The 17,592-nt window shown below is 38.0% G+C and overlaps 2 protein-coding genes across 2 annotated transcripts in view; both read left to right on the top strand.

The window, feature by feature from the left end:
- LOC131944184 (integumentary mucin C.1) overlaps positions 1-14,166 on the top strand; it is a 28,862-nt gene extending 14,696 nt beyond the window's left edge. The window contains exons 9-10 of the mRNA XM_059304716.1: positions 12,899-12,990; positions 13,232-14,166. Of these exons, the coding sequence (XP_059160699.1) occupies positions 12,899-12,990; positions 13,232-13,311 (172 nt within the window). The 3' untranslated portion in view covers positions 13,312-14,166. The remainder of the gene's footprint in view (positions 1-12,898; positions 12,991-13,231) is intronic.
- On the top strand, positions 932-11,079 carry LOC131944185 (uncharacterized). The gene is made up of 5 exons (XM_059304717.1): positions 932-1,052; positions 2,249-2,313; positions 3,301-3,445; positions 4,474-4,532; positions 10,995-11,079. Exons 1-5 carry the CDS (start codon positions 986-988, stop codon positions 11,034-11,036), a joined length of 378 nt encoding a protein of 125 aa, XP_059160700.1. The 5' UTR covers positions 932-985; the 3' UTR covers positions 11,037-11,079.
- Positions 14,167-17,592: the final 3,426 nt, after the last annotated feature.

Here is a 17,592-nt window from a genome sequence, read left to right as displayed (position 1 = left end):
ATTTAAATGTGTAAGACTTTTAGAACACCGCGCACAAAAAATACATGTTGCGCACGATCTTTTCTCCCTAGACGGAACAATGGTTGGGATTAAACAGTATTATTCAGATTTTTAAGAAATTGTTTTTCAAACTTTTTTTAGTATATGTAAAAATAAAAAAGGCCTACAAAGGAAGGTATTTAAATACATACGCTTAAAATATCAAATGTCAAACAAACACGTCCTTTCGTTTACAATGGGCGGTCCACTTTCAACTCTCTTGGTTCTTGGATCATTATCAGGCTAGGCATATAGTTTAGCTGCCACACAGTACCCCAACATGCAGTGGCGTAGGCAGGGGGGAGGTTAGGGGGATCAGAACCCCCCTTTCATAGACCCCTCGGTAGATACATAAAGGTTGAGCGGGGGGGGGGTGGGGGTGAAAAATCGAAAGTCTGAGGGGGGCGGGGGTTCAAATCAAAAGTTTGAGGGGGGGGATATAAAACAAAAGTTTGAAGGGGGGATGCAAATAAAAAGTTTGAAGGGGGGGGTGCAAATCAAAAGTTTGCCCTCGGGGGCCGGGGAGGGGCGCTACGCCTCTGATATATACATTTATGATGCGGGAAACAAATTGAACCCCCATCCCATGAGACGATCCTGGCTACGCCAATGCCAACATGTAGTTTGTTATTTGTTTCTTTTTCGAAACAACGTGTGTTTGTTTGGGATAATTTTTTCGAGATATTTTGTCTGAGATCATTTTTCAATGATATCATCTGTCCTGATTTATTTTGTCCTGGTATCTTTTGTCCGTAAGATCATTTGTCCTGAGATCATTTGTCCTGTCACCATATATATATATATATATATATATATATATATATATATATATATATATATATATATATATATATATATATATATATATAACGATTGTTTTTGTTTAGCATTAGGTAGAAGTAATCTAAAATACATTTACAGATACATAAACATAAAGTAGCCCAGGATGTTTTTACAAAGAGTTGGACTAATGGTATCAGCTGTGTTGCTGTTTCGTGGGTGCTCTGCTGATGGTGAGTACAATTTAATTAAGATCATTTGTTGTGTGTTGATATATATATATATATATATATATATATATATATATATATATATATATATATATATACTAGCTGCATACCCGTGCTCCGCCACTTGGAATCTTTTTAAATGTAACAACTATGGAACAGAACAAAAGTAAACACAAACACAAACGAAAATCAAATACAAACAAAGCACAACGCAAAAACAAAAGGAAACACAAACCCAAAAAAAAACGCAACAAACAAACACAAAAGAAAACACAAACACAAATAAAACAAAAACACAAATAAAACACAAACCGAAAAACAACGCAAACAGAAACACAAAAAAACACACAATAGAAAACGGAAGCATTTTGGTGTGAATATGGATATTCACGAATATTAAATGTGTGTTGATGTCAGCATAGTGTTTTATAGCTCGCATTTGCAATTCGCCTGCCTTGATAGATGAGTACCTACCACACGAGTGGTCAGACGATGAGCATCGCAGCCGAATGTATTACCATCTTATTGTTGAAATACACGTAGGCACAATTTGTAAGGCGGAGTGGCCGTAACCGATGTGACTGTTTTGCAGCTAATTACCTGATTGACCCACACACGGGATCATTGGTTCTCGAGGAGATTAAAAACTGTGCAATAGTAAATATTAAAGACGGCTTGGTGGGGTGGTAGAGCTGACGAATGATAACCCGAAATTCTCGAGTTCATATATCTACTCTCGAATGTTTGTGATGTCACTGATGCTTTCGAGATGACTTGGGAGCAAATAAATATAGCCGCTCAAAACAGAGTTTGGTGTACTGGTGTAGTTGAAGCCCTTTAGATTTTAAAATCCGATTAAGTTACAGTTATATTAATTACCGATTCCTATTAAAATTTCTTACCCAGATAAAATTCTGGTTTCGGATATATTTCCCCTTGTACTTTGTTACTTTTAACTTTTCAGCTCCCTTTAAATTCCTCTATCTGTTGCATTTCTGTTTCCAGTTAAATTTCCGTCTCAAGATGAAGTTTAGTTTTTTTTAAATTATTATTAAATTTAGTCTAGGGTAAAAGTTCAGTTTTGGCTAAATTTGCATTTCCCGAAAATTTGCGGATCCAGTTCAAATGCAGGATCCGGTTAAAGATTTAATTTTGTGTTAAATATATAATTTAAAAAAAGTATTTTGTTTGACATTTAGATCAATGCAAGTCCTACAGTGAATTGGATTCCAAGCCAAAGACTGTAGCTGCTTCCACCCATCATGTAAGTTGAGCCCTATCATTTTCCTTATTGTTATCAGTTAATGTTGCTAATCCGAAAGTCCCGAGTTTGAACCCAAAGCAGACGAGGCTTGTCAGCTGGGGACATCAACTGATCAAGGAGAGACAACTCCGAAAATAAGAACAGGCCAGGAGCCCGGTAGGCGATAGGATTACCAACTCTGGTTTTATTTTCAGCACCCCCCCCCCTTGCAACACTGTTAATTACAAGTTGTGCTAGTAATGTCCTGACCTTTGGGTCCATCTCTTTGAAGGGAATGAGGGTTAGATACATTTCCAAATTCTGACTCTTCTCACCCTACCGTCCAGGCTTTGTGCTTCGATTCCCAATGCGCAATCATTTAAATGTTTATTAGACTGTGGTGCCAAATAAGTTTATTAATATAGTTTAGAGAGAAATTTCTACCAAAGCACTGTTGACACTGGTTATGTATGGATGTCATAAGAAAATTGAACTGATGATGACGATACTATTTTCTATTTTATCCCACTCTTCTCTTGCACATTATGATCACTAGATCACAGTTTCTTTCTATACAATTCTAATCGACGATGTGCTGCTAACTTTAGCTTAATATTGGACGTGGTTTTTTTTTAATTACAAAATTAAACCAGATTATGTTAGGAAACAAGTAAAAGTTATTTTTTTAAAAATGTGCATGAACTACATAGAATATGTTCGAAACTGATGAGTCTATTTAAAACTGTGCTGCAACCATACATAGAAAATTAATAACAAATCGAAAAATTCAAATCAAGCAGTACCATAATCGCTTTTCATCCATAATTGGCTTAGTGTACTTTACTTGATAAAAAATAAAAGCAGAAGCTTCGTTTATAGGGTAGGCCAGAAGATTGAATATTAAAATACACGCACAAACAGTGTACAGAATATTAATTATTCGAAATGACATACTAACACTTTTACACTTATGATCTGCACTTTGTTTTATTTTACTTCCATGCTCAGGATTGTTATTTAGCGTGTTTGGCGGATCCTAACTGCCCTAATTACAACTGGGGTCCTAATTGTCAAATTACCTTGGCAACTTCGCCGATCGACACTTCCTCAAACCAGCGGGCTTCGAGCGTAAATATTTGTGTTAATGATCCCTGTAAGTAATTAATGCCATGGCTATCAGTAATTACTCTAATGCAGTGGCGTAGCGAGGGCGGGTGTCACCCGGTGCGGCACTTAATGGTGTCACCCCCCAGAGGCGTAGCGACCCTTCCCTGGGACAAACTTTCAAATTTTCGATTTGCACCCCCCCCCTCAAACTTTCAAGTTTTTCTTTATATATTTTGCTTTTTTTGCCTTGGTGTCACCCCCCTAAATGGTGTCACCCGGTGCGGTCCGCACTCCCCGCCCCCCCCCCCCCTCGCTACGCCTCTGCTCTAATGATTCCAAGATAGAATCAGGGTACTGCCTGAATAAGGGTTTTAACATCTTCACTATAAATGTTATATTTAAAATAACGATAGTAGCTAGGGAATTGTAGATTGAATTAGTAAACGATTCTGTGTATTATGTAAACAAATAGCCGGCTTTTAAAACCTGCGGTATAGCTTCATCGGTCTGAGTGTTAAATCTCGTTCCTTGACAGACCGATATTGTTAATAGACACCTCACCACAGATGGACTGTCCGTATCTTAAAATGCCAAATTTAAAAAAAATACGTAACTATCGCTGTTCGACTCAAGGTAAATTTATGTCACGGCTGCGACTAGGATCTAACTTTTCTGTGTTTATCATTTACAATTTACGTTGGAAAGACGATTTTTAAATACAAACAATCAACACCCTACCTACGTCCACACCCTACTTATGTCTGAAAAAAAGTCTACGTACACAGAAGACGGGCATTCTATATCGAAGTATTGGAGATAATTCATTACAAATAATAAATTAACTTTATTGTTATATTCGAAGTCTTTTTGAATTTGTTTACAATTGTTTGCGTATTTATTTTTTGGGGAAGTATTTTCTGTAGATAAACGGGCTTGAAGTTTTGTTGTGGAAATTTTATATATATATATATATATATATATATATATATATATATATATATATATATATATATATATATATATATATATATATATATATATATATATATATATATATTGTATTTTTTTCTCCAGCACATTGCTCAGCATATGCTCTATTCATTATCAAAGATCCTATACTTGTCGCTCATGCGGTAGGTGTAAATTATGTCTTTCATTCTATTTAATCTTCCTCTTATACAGGGAAACATTGTGTTTTGATACTTTGAATACCGTATTAGTTAGGTGGAAAATATGCCATATACAATTTTGAGATATTATTCCAGGTTTCTTTCATCTTGGGTCTATTCTGAAGACTTAAAATGGCAATTTTATTAATTTAAGTTTCTCAAAAAGCTCAATAATTTTATAATTTTATATCATACTAGACCATCCATAAATCCCATTGGATAACTATAGGTTTCGGGGTTATGCATAAGCGACGTCTCGATTGTTAACTTCCTCCCTTCTATGCTCCACAGTCACAAAAACCCGGACCCATCCACCCACTCGCCCCACGTCTAAAAAGAATTCCCACTTCAGCTAACAACTGCTTGTCTGTCAGTGTGTCTGTCTGTGTGTCTGTCTGTGTGTCTGTGTGTCTGTGTGTCTGTGTGTCTGTGTGTCTGAGTGTCTGTGTGTCTGTGTGTCTGTGTGTCTGTGTGTCTGTGTGTCTGTGTGTCTGTGTGTCTGTGTGTCTGTGTGTCTGTGTGTCTGTGTGTCTGTGTGTCTGTGTGTCTGTGTGTCTGTGTGTCTGTCTGTTTGTCTGTCTGTCTGTCTGTCTGCCTGTCTCTGTCTGTCTGTCTGTCTGTCTGTCTGTCTGTCTGTCTGTCTGTCTGTCTGTCTGTCTGTCTGTCTGTCTGTCTGTCTGTCTGTCTGTCTGTCTGTCTGTCTGTCTGTCTGTCTGTCTGTCTGTCTGTCTGTCTGTCTGTCTGTCTGTCTGTCTGTCTGTCTGTCTGTCTGTCTGTCTGTCTGTCTGTCTGTCTGTCTGTCTGTCTGTCTGTCTGTCTGTCTGTCTCTGTCTGTCTGTCTGTCTGTTATCTGTCTGTCTGTCTGTCTGTCTGTCTGTCTGTCTGTCTGTCTGTCTGTCTGTCTGTCTGTCTGTCTGTCTGTCTGTCTGTCTGTCTGTCTGTCTGTCTGTCTGTCTGTCTGTCTCTGTCTGTCTGTCTGTCTGTTATCTGTCTGTCTGTCTGTCTGTCTGTCTGTCTGTCTGTCTGTCTGTCTGTCTGTCTGTCTGTCTGTCTGTCTGTCTGTCTGTCTGTCTGTCTGTCTGTCTGTCTGTCTGTCTGTCTGTCTGTCTGTCTGTCTGTCTGTCTGTCTGTCTGTCTGTCTGTCTGTCTGTCTGTCTGTCTGTCTGTCTGTCTGTCTGTCTGTCTGTCTGTCTGTCTGTCTGTCTGTCTGTCTGTCTGTCTGTCTGTCTGCATCTAACAACTAAGACCTAAGAAATGTAACGCCGACATCGTTTACATTAAAATCACTCAGTCACGCTTTCTAAAAATATAAGATTGGTAACGCTTTGATGAAATCCTCATAAAATAACGCGTCAGCCTTTCTTCTAAGATCGCATCGCACTGGTACGCTAGTTCATCTGTATAAATCTTATATAATAAATAATTTTAAAAAAGACAATAAGATAATAATTTTAACATTGTCTTGTATTCTGTAAAAAATTGTACTTATTACATTTTATTACTTTTTAAATAACAGGAGTGTTCCCGGCAATCACTAACACTCCCTGGTTGTTTTGGATACAACTATCATGATGGGTCTTGTGAACTGAAGTTTGTTGATGGAGTTCAACAGGACACGAGTAACAATGAGCCAATTGTTGCTGTGGTTCTCTGCGATAAGCGTACGTATCTGATCTTTAAAATCAAGTGTGTATCTTTTATCACCCATGTATATGGTACATAGTTCAATTAACTTCTTTCCTTCCTTATACGGAAACCGGCTCAGAAGGTTGACTTCCATTAGCCAGGCAGGCCTCAGTGTAGCAAACTCCGACCTTTAAAGAGTTTCCCACACCTTGGTCGCTACTTCCGTCGGCTCTCACCGGGCTTTCCTTCCCCACCCACCAGACGCGGGACGTCGTCCTACCGCCTGGTACCCAGCTTGATGGTGGAGGGCGTTCGGCCATTCCTTGAGCCCAGCGCATACAGCAGCTCTACTCGGCCAGGTCAAAAACCTCTAGCTGCTGTTGGCTACCACTAGCCATTCCGCACCCACTAGGGGGGTCATGAGTTTGGTCCGACTAATGGCACTCGTCCGAAGCCACGTGAAGGCCACAGCTTAAAGTCAAAATATCTGGTTAGGTTTGCGAGCAGACCCTTTTGGTTCTCGGCAGTCTTGCACCTCTCCTCCTCCACGCTATAATGTGGGGGACTTGGGAGTCCGACGTACCAAGCTCTTCGGACAGTTCAATTAACTAGCTGGTTGCATATGATGATTTTTTTAAACTAACGAATGCTAATTTAAATATAAAGAAATATCTCGTGTAGTAAAAAATTGACGTCTTTAATTAACGTAAACACTATTTCTCTAATAAAAAGCCTTTAAGCTCATATAAATAAAATACATGGCTCCATTTTCTGATGGACCGTTGGGTGATTGCGCCTTTGAATTTAAGTTTCTAAGACAATTAAACAAAAAAATGACCTTCTATACTAAATAAACAAATACAATAAAAATATAGCTTTAAAAATAAAAGCATTGTGTATCTAAAAGTTAGCGTGTCATAGTCATATATTCTGGATCAGTGGCGTAGCCAGGATCGTCTCAAGGGAGGGGGGGGTCCAATTTTTACCCGGGGACAAGCTTTCGATTTACACCCCCCTCAAACTTTCGATTTGCACACCCCCTCATAATTTATATATATACCGAGGGTCTATGGGGGGGGGGTTATGACCCTCCTACCCCCCCCCTGCCTACGTCACTGTTATGGATATGGTTGTTGCTAAAGACTCTTCTAAACATTGTTACCTTGCTAAAGCAAACAGAAATACAGAAAATTTGTAAAGCAATTTAACAATAATCGGAGATCAATTTAACTTAATTATATTCTTTGTTGTTGCTAACTGCCATCGAATTATAAAAGAATAAAAAAAAAAATAACTTTCACACGAGGGGCGGAACTACAGTGCCACCAGACCCCGCAATAGATTTGTACTAAACAAATTAAAAAGTAATTACTTCTCTTGATTATTATTTTTCTAAAACATAATATAATGACATAATATCAAAAGGAAACGTTTTTTGAACGATTTCCGATAAACGGAAGTGGAACTTTTTCTACTTTGAAATTTTCAAAAGCAACTAACTTGAGTACTATTTCAGAGAGATAAATGAAATTTCACATGTAAGTAAAAGATCTAATTCCCTGCCTTCTGTCAAATTTTGAGCAATTTCCGTTGACAGAAAGTAGTACTTTTTGCTATTTCCGATTTCTCAAAAAACCCGATTAGGCCAGAAATGAATATCCTATGTTCATATTTTTGTTTGTGTGTGTGTGTGTGTGTGTGTGTGTATATATATTAGAAGATCATCTGGCTAGGGACGACCGGTCGAAGTCCGAATTAGAAGATCATGAGCAGATTTTGGTTGTTTTTATACCGTAAGGATCATAAAATTTAAATCTTAGTTGATTATTATTTAGAATTACATTGTTATTTTTACGCTTGAAGCGACTTGTTGTGCACTAGGTTGTGCAATTGCAGTAAATGTAGCCTTGGCCGCCGGTCAGTGATTGTGAAGATGCGATGGTTCGTAGTCATTTTCCTCAGTGCCAACGGGCGACAATGAGAGCAATTTTTCGTGAAGAATTGAAAACTCACTTAAAGTTGGCGTGGTCGAGTCGGTAAAGCTCATGGTTGCTAAACCGAAAAGTCCCGAGTACGAACCCTCGGTCAGATGAGGCTCGTTAGCTGGGGACGGCCACTCTTCTCGGAGAGACAACTCCAAAATCAAACAACTGCTGCCTTGTAGTTTGTTCTTGGTTGGACAAAGGCTATGGAAGCAAATGAAATAAAATACTTAAAAAAAACTTTAAAAAAAAACACGTTTTTCTTGTGGACTAAAAAGTAGAAAATACATTTTTCTTTTGTGCTTCCTCGAGCTGTGCAGGTTCTTGTGATGACTGACAAAAAACGTGGGTACGTTCGCCATCAAATTTCCCGACCCATCTGCCCGACCCACGTTTTTTGTCAGTCATCACAAGAACCTGCACAGCTCGAGGAAGCACAAAAGAAAAATTTATTTTCTACTTTTTAGTCCACAAGAAAAACGTGGTTTTTTAAAAAGTTTTTTTTTAAAGTATTTTATTTTCTCCTTTTTAGTCCGTTGCTACACATGAAAAACGTGGTTTTTAAAAAAGTTTTTTATATAGTTTTTTTCTACTTTATCTAATGACTTGATTAAGTATGACTTGACCAAGTGTTTATAAATACACGGACTAAAAATCTTGAGCGACTAGGATTCGAACCTGGGTTGTCGCGGCCACAACGCGAAGTACTAACCACTATACGATCACGGCCAGCGCGCTCACATCGATTGGGGCCGAAGTAACTGTGTCAATAGGCCTCCAGTCCTCTCGGTATGTTTAGAAATCATGTCCTCGATTTTATGGTCCTTTGGGCGTAATTTAATTAAGCTAATTTAGGTCTCTAATTGCTAGTTTTTATGATTGCATCTGAAATTGTTAGGCGAATATAGCCTGCATTCCAAATTTCAGATCTCTAGAGCAATCAGAAGTCGGCTAATTTTCGATGTCAATTTTAACAACAAACAAACAAACAAACGCGAAGCTGAGTTAAGAAAAACGTGTTAAAAAGAAAAGCAGGCTTAAATCGGAGTCAATGGCCTCAATGGCGCATAACCAGTTGACACGTATCCTTAATTGTGATGGAGACGTGGTCGAGTCGGCACCAGCTCATGGTTGATAAATTCGAAAAAGTCTCGAGTTCAAATCCTCTGGCAGATAAGCTCGATCCCTTCCAACACTCAAAATTAAGAACGAAGAAGAAGAAAACTCACTTCTAGCATATAGCAGTTTAAATACACCATGTTCCGTTCCTAGCTTGCAGAAAGCGCCCTCGACGCTGATGACAACTGCAATGACGCTTCGGGGATCACCGCGACCTCTGTCAACATCTGGAATACGGATGCGACAAGTATCTCCCACTTCAGCGTGTTTAAATTTTGTTAGCATCTTAGCCCCTTCAGTTTGCAAGATGGTATGAGATGTTGACCTGTTGTCCGTGGTTTCTTGTTTATTGTGACATAATCTGCAAGTAATGTTCCCTCCGTAACCTTTGTCTGCTTCATTGGCTATTCCGCATATATTGCATGGACATCGTTACCTCAGGATCCCCAACAATGGGCTGCACTACAATATTGTTCACAAACTACACATAATCTGTTGGCCTTATTATTGTCACGCAACTGGTCTGGACTTTGCGACACGGCAGCAAATGTATTGGCTGAGAATGTCGTTGCATTTATGGCAACCTCCATTTCTTGTTCAATGTTCTCAAGATCTTCCTCAGTAGCTAAATTATCGAGAGCCTCTCTTGGTAGATTTGAAGTGCTAAGTCCCACTTTTGCTTTGCAAAGAAATTATATATATATATATATATATATATATATATATATATATATATATATATATATATATATATATATATATATATATATATATATATATATATATATATTGTCGCAGACTGTATTATTATGTATCTTTATTATATTGTGTTTTGCATGAATGAAGAGTACCTGGCTAGCGGAAGGACTGTCTGAGCGATCGTCATGTGTTTTTTCATGTTTTTGGGTGAGATCGCTCATGTACGTAAGGGGAGAGAATGGACCGTATAAAAGGGAGAGCAAAAGGTGAACGGGTGTTGTGTGCTAGGACTTGGGACTTGAACTGTGGCAGTGAATGTAAGATGTCTCCATGACTTGGAGTCGTGACTGTGACTGTACTTGTTGAGTATCTTCTAATATGGATTTACCATGAATAACCATGGATTTATCATTCTCACTGTATATAGTGTAAATAAAGTAATCATTTGAAGTTGCCACTATTGCTTGTATTCCTGTGTAAAAACTAACCCACAACAACAAAGAATTCATGTTGTTACATATATATATATATATATATATATATATATATATATATATATATATATATATATATATATATATATATATATAATCTTACGGATTAATAACATTTTAATTAATTGCTGTGGAGAAAATTGCTATTTTTAGCGAACTAACATACAAGGAAGGTCATTGTGTGGTAGGAATTTTGATGGGAATAAGGTTAAGATTACGATTCTGGTTTATATTGTTCAGGGATTATCATTTTACCGGTAACATACATAATAGTATTGTCTAGAAGGTAGAGTAATTACGTAGAGGTGTGACATTAATAGAAGGTGATTGACTTGGGAGAATTAAAAAATGGTTGGCATTGTCTGACACCATAGCAGTTATATGCTGTACAATATTTTTGTTTTGTTTTGTTTTCTAAAGTCCATTTTAAGCTTCTGTTATGCCATAACTTTATAAAAATGAATATTTAATGGTTTTATTTATACTTTTAAATTATGGATTCAAAGGTGAATCATCAGCAGCCGAAACTCCCACCACAACGGAACTAACCGCAACGCCACCAACTATAACGCTACCAACCACAACTGAACCAACTACAACGCCACCAACCACAGCTGAACCAACTACAACGCTACCAAATACAACGCCACCAACTACAACGCTACAAACCACAGCTCAACCAACTACAATGCCACCAACTACAACGCTACCAACCACAGCTCAACCAACTACAACGCCACCAACTACAACTGAACCAACTACAACGCTACCAACTACAACTGAACTAACCACAACGAAACCAACAACTACGACTGTAACCACAACTACTCAAGGTAAGTACACGTACTCCAATTTAAATTTAAACAGCTATGCTCTAAACGTATAAACACACAAACGCACATATACGCATTTACATATTTGAACAGTATTACCTATTATACTGTATAATCTATTTTAAATAAAACCAACACTCTAAATGAACTCATTGTTATGAAGAACGGCGTGTTTGGTTGGAAGAGCGCATAAATGTTAACTCTAATGTTCTTGAGTTCGGACCCACGAGCTGATGATGCTTGCTCGCAGCCGGTCTTGTAGATAAGACTACCAACTGGTTTCTTCTTGACAGCTTCTGCAACAGATGTTAGTAACAAAAGTAATACGCAGCATTCCATCGAACTATAATGACATATAGTCGAGAGAGGCCTAACGTAATATTCGTTTTTTATGTCCCATGTCAACTTATCGAGGTTAAATTATCTATCACAGATCCCGTAAAGATAATCATCGCCAACGTAAGTGGATCTGTCATGCCTGCCTGCACACTTAAAGATTCGAATTCTGGCTGTGAGGCTGAGTTTGGAAATATAAAGCTTGCTACCACCAAAGATGTAGCCTGCGAGTGAGTTACATGTCATTTTTATCCGCCTAGTTTTTTTTTTAATAATAGCTATTTTAGATTTTGTAACATCAGCTTAAATGTACTCATTACTATTTTAATATACAGTTAATTAGTATTCTGCAAATAGTTCAACACATTTTATGCACACACAGACGCTCGCTCGCACAGAAGCACGCACTTGCACCTGCACCTGCACTTGCACTTGCACTTGCACATGTACCTGCACCTGCACCTACACTTACACCTACACCTACACCTACACCTACACCTACACCTACACCTACACCTACACCTACACCTACACCTACACCTACACCTACACCTACACCTACACCTACACCTACACCTACACCTACACCTACACCTACACCTACACCTACACCTACACCTACACCTACACCTACACCTACACCTACACCTACACCTACACCTACACCTACACCTACACCTACACCTACGCCTACGCCTACGCCTACGCCTACGCCTACACCTACACCTACACCTACACCTACACCTACACCTACACCTACACCTACACCTACACCTACACCTACACCTACACCTACACCTACACCTACACCTACACCTACACCTACACCTACACCTACACCTACACCTACACCTACACCTACACCTACACCTACACCTACACCTGCACCTACACCTACACCTACACCTACACCTACACCTACACCTACACCTACACCTACACCTACACCTACACCTACACCTAAACCTTCACCCACACCCACACCCACACTCACAACTACACCCAAACCCACACCCAAACCTAAACCTACACCAACCCCCACACCCACACCCACACCCGCACCTACACCCACACCCAAACCCACACCCGCACCCACATCCACACCTACAACTACATTTATTTGTTTGTAACACTTGTAGAAAAATATTAAACATTTACAGTCCGTCTCACTCGTCATGTATCTATAAAGATAAATGTTCTTCATTATTCGTCACTGTAAACATTGAACCGTTTACCCACAGTGCAACCGAACCGCTCTTCAAGTGCCTAAGCAAAAAATGTAATGAATCAGCTGATCTGAATACAGCCGTTGCCAAAATCAAAGAGCTGTGCGGTGTGATTTGTTAACGTTTTATAAATAAATAAATTCCTTTTACTTTTTTTTTATCACAATGTAAAAACAGTTTAAAAAAACATTAAAACAAAATATTGTAGCTGCAAATTTTAAAATTATCTACGGATGTATTTAAACCAAGCTTAAATATGTTATCCGTAAAGTATGTAAAAATGACAACATTTCAATGAGATATCAACTGCCCAGTCGGTTATATAAATTGTTTATTTTTGTGTTACAGGTGCAGCCAACATGCTGAAAGTAAAGAAAATATTGATTGTTATAGCTTGTACTATGGTTTTCCGAATAAAAAGTAATTAAAACTAGAAGTGAAAATGCTAATAAAATAAGAATTTGTTAGCTATCCACTAAAACATTTTATTTTCGCTTATTTTGTTTTTCTCAATGAACAAAAAAATGTATTTTAACAACTGTAAGCAGTGTACACTTTTTAATAATACTAATAGTTTCGCTGTCTGTGTATGTATCTGTGTATCTATCTATCAGTGTGACAAGAACGCTATGGCGAAAAAATTAGCAATATAAAAACTTTCACAGTAAAACGAAAACGAAACATGACGTCACATGGAGCATATATTAGAAAAAAGCCTAAAGCCGGGAGAGTAATATGACGTCATTGATTCTCGAGTAAACATCCAAAAGCCAATGTTGTCTAATCTAAAATGTGGTTTGCGTAAAGAGTTTCTTTCATACAATTTTTCGGATAGGGGCGAAGCCCCACCCTCGCGTAAGAATGTCTAAGCCGCCCTCCCCCCACCCCCCAAATTAAAAGAAATGTCGTCATCGATACTCTATAATAAAATTTCCGCCTAATTCATGTCTAATCTAAAAAGTGGTTTGCTTGCAGTGTTTCTTTCATGCAACTCTTCGGGTAGGGGCGAAGCAAATTTAACCACCCCCTCCCCCCGGTAGAACGTCTAATCCCTCCCCCTAAAGAAACGAAATATAATTTATATAGAAAATATATTTTACTTTTACCAGTGTCGGGCTCCCCCGCCCCGGATAATTTTATTTGCCTCTGCAAAAATTCAAGTGCCCCACCCCCAGAAAAATATATGAAAGAAACACTGTCTGGGAGAGTGAAGTTTATCGGCCAAAAGTTGGAAACGAGGTCCAAATTATAGAAGTAGACTCTTCCTTTAGCCTGTATGATCAACAAATACGATCAGTGTTTCTTTCAGACTTTTTTCTCCCCTGAGTGGGGGGGGGGGGGAGGGTACTTGAAATTTTTTGGGGTGCGTGTGGACTAAATTTTCTGGCAGGGGGTGGATACTGGTGAAGTATATTTTCTATATAAATTCTATTTCGTTGATGGCACGGTAGATGTGCTTTGATGTGTGTGTGTGTGGGGGGGGGGGGGGGGGGGGCAAGTAGAGTCACCTAAAAAACCTCTAAATGCGACTTTTGTCATGATTGAGATTAGTTGCAAGGTTTAGGAGTATGGCTACAACTATATTTAGTATCAATGTGCAGTAAGTACGTAGAGATCAAGCTTAATCCTATTAAAGTACCGATTCTCGATAAAAATCCGTTTTCAATGTCATTTGTCGTTTCCGGTTAAATTGAATTAAGGTGGGGATTTCGGTTTTGGCTTTAGTTTAGAGAAAATAGACAGCACTATCAACCTAGCGCCCGTTGTATCCTTCCTCAACGGGCCATTTTTCTCGTTAATAATATAAATATACATTGACATAAATTTTGTGACATTTATAAGGGGTGTTGTTGCCAATAAAAATAATGTAACAAATTTGTTTTCACATTTTCATTTAAATAAAACATCGGCTGCATCAGTGTGTGCGTGTTCAGTTAAAAAATGTGTATTATATATATATATATATATATATATATATATATATATATATATATATATATATATATATATATATATATATATATATATATATATATATATATATATATAGTATTTTATACTTATATTTATATATGTACTAACTGCATACCCGTGCTCTGCCAAGGTTAATCTTTTACAATTTTACCAATTTGGGAACAGAACAAAACTAAACACAAAGACAAAAAACCACAAACGCAAACACAAATACAAGCACAAAAAAACCGCAAATGCAAACTCAAACAAAACCGCAAACACAAAGCAAACACAAAAGCAAACGCAAACACGAAACAAAAACACGAACTTAGACAAACGCAAACGCTAACACAAAACACAAACGCAAGCACAAAAGAAAACACAAACGCCAATGCAAACTCAACCATAAACGCAAACACAACACAAATACAAACACAAAAGAAAACATAAACGCAAACTCAACTCAAAGCACGCAAACTCAATCTAATACACAAACGCAAACAATTTATCAAACTACGCTTTCTCGGAGGAATAAATTATTGATTGATATTTACTTTTTTTTTTTACTTAGTCCTCTTTGCTCCTTATGGAACATATGGCCTCTACCATTTCCTTTCTTTCTAACGTATTCCCGGCTATTAGTTTTGCCGTCTCCCAAGACATTCCTGATTATTGACATTGATTGAAATTAATTAACGTTATATTACTCTACAAATATATCACCCACCTGGCATACAAATATACATTGTGATCATAGAATCAAGTAATATAGATAGTTACAGAGAATAAACTAATCTCATTAAGTAAAATAAACCCAAAAGATAAAAATACGAGCCCAAAATAATAGTCTAGCTCCTATCGAGTGTTAAGGATTACTTAACAAGGTAAAAACAATGAAATCACTTTCCTTGGGCAAAACGCACGCCGGCGGCTGAGACCGAAATTCTCGGTTCAAAACGGGTAAAACGGGTAAGTCGGCCGTGCAGAGATAGTCGGTTTGGCGGTGAGATATTTAGAACTAGCAAACTGTATATCTTTTTAAAACTGGTATAGTTTTGTAAATATTAACAAAAATTATTTTAAAACGCTTGAGTATAATCGGTAAAGAGGTTCTTCGCACAGATAATTAAAAATAATATTAATTAGATCAATCGATTATGAAATAATCAGATTTTTGTCTCTCCTGTAAAATGTACATTTTCGGTGTTAGGCGGTTTCCGACCGAGTCCATCAATATATAGCTATGCTTGTGTGTGTGTGTGTGTTTGTGTGTGTGTGTAGAGAGAGAGAGAGAGAGAGAGAGAGAGAGAGAGAGAGAGAGAGAGAGAGAGAGAGACATAAAGAATGCGTATGTGGTGTTGTCGGTGCTGAGGCAATTATTACCAGCTTTGGCACTTATAACGTGAAAAAGTGCGCTCGCTTTTTGTACGTGAAACATTCACGTTTATCAAAAGAAATTGGGCGCCATTATACAGCTTCAATGGGACTTTTAACCGCCTTGCGCACAGTTTATGACTTCCTTAACCTGAGACTGAAAAGAAAATAATCTTTTTACGATGTGGCGGAAAGCTCAATACAAACAGGATGTACTGTGTAAGACTAACAACGTTTGATCTCGTTTGGTTTCTTTTTTACCTTGAGTGAAGCACACAGTCGGGGGGGGGGGGGGGGAGATTTGGGATGTTGACCGCTGACGTGTTAAGATAATTAGGTGGGTGGGTTGGACCTCTGTGACAATGGTTAGAGGGTTAGAGGGTGCAGCGTTTCTTCCAGACTTTTTTTCTCCGGGGGGCAAGGGTACTGGAAATTTTCGGAAGGGGTAGGTGGGGCGGACTAAAATTTTCCGAGTGGCAGACACTGTTAAAAGTATATATTTTCTATATAAATTCCATTTCCTTCTGGGGGGGGGGGGGGGTAGACTCTCTTCGGGGGGGGGGGGGGGGGAGGGGGGCGGGGGAGGGGGGCGGGGGGCTCTGCCTGGAAGAAACACTGAGTGGGTTTTAATATGGTAAAAAAAAATCCCACTTGCCATAATTTGTGTGTGTGTGTGTTTGTTCACTATGAAGAATTCAGTTTATTTTAAACAGATTAAAATGTGTTACTGTAATAATCAACTCAAGAAATATTTATCTGGACACTCACTTACGGAAATTAAATTCCTTTCATAAGGAATTCAATGATAGATTTACATTTTATAACATACAACTTATGTTCAATTTTCATCATTTTGCATTCTGGCTTTTATTTTTAGCATATAGCTTTAGTAGGGTTACAGGAACTAAAATGTAATTTTTCCATTTCAGTATATTTTGCATTTTGCATTTTAGATTTTTTTTTTGTGATTTGTGAATATGATTAAAGTATTTGTTCTTAAAATTTTCATTATTTTATTTTTATTTCCACCAATGCAATAACATCATTATGTTGCAGAACCAAATAGATCGATTTACATTTACGCATTGGAGAGATAACTGTGTTTATAGTAGGTAAGATGATTGTCTATATAATTACTTCCCCTATTCGAATGATACAAATTATTTAGCAACCGGGATTAAATAGTGAGTTTGTTTGTGTCCTTGTGTGTGACCGTGTGTGCATATTTTGGGAGTAAAGGTCGCGAACGGTGCCAGATATTTGAGTAGTCCCAAAAATATCTATTGTGATCGGGCAGATGAGGCTCCTTAGCTGGGGACAGCCACTCTTCTAGGAGAGACAACTCCAAAATCAAACAACTGCTGCCTTGTAGTTTGTTCATG

This window comes from Physella acuta, unplaced genomic scaffold (assembly GCF_028476545.2).
Source record: "Physella acuta isolate Inbredline_101_S28 unplaced genomic scaffold, ASM2847654v3 ptg000484l, whole genome shotgun sequence".
Lineage (NCBI taxonomy): Eukaryota > Metazoa > Mollusca > Gastropoda > Physidae > Physella > Physella acuta.
This window is presented reverse-complemented; position numbering and strand designations above follow the sequence as displayed.

Bases quoted from the DNA above. Each gene is read 5' to 3' on its own strand.
- LOC131944185 (XM_059304717.1), top strand. From the start codon at position 986: ATGTTTTTACAAAGAGTTGGACTAATGGTATCAGCTGTGTTGCTGTTT. The intron at 3,446-4,473 runs GTAAGTAATTAA...TTTTTTCTCCAG, and splicing joins TATTTGTGTTAATGATCCCT to CACATTGCTCAGCATATGCT. The intron at 4,533-10,994 runs GTAGGTGTAAAT...ATGGATTCAAAG, and splicing joins CTATACTTGTCGCTCATGCG to GTGAATCATCAGCAGCCGAA.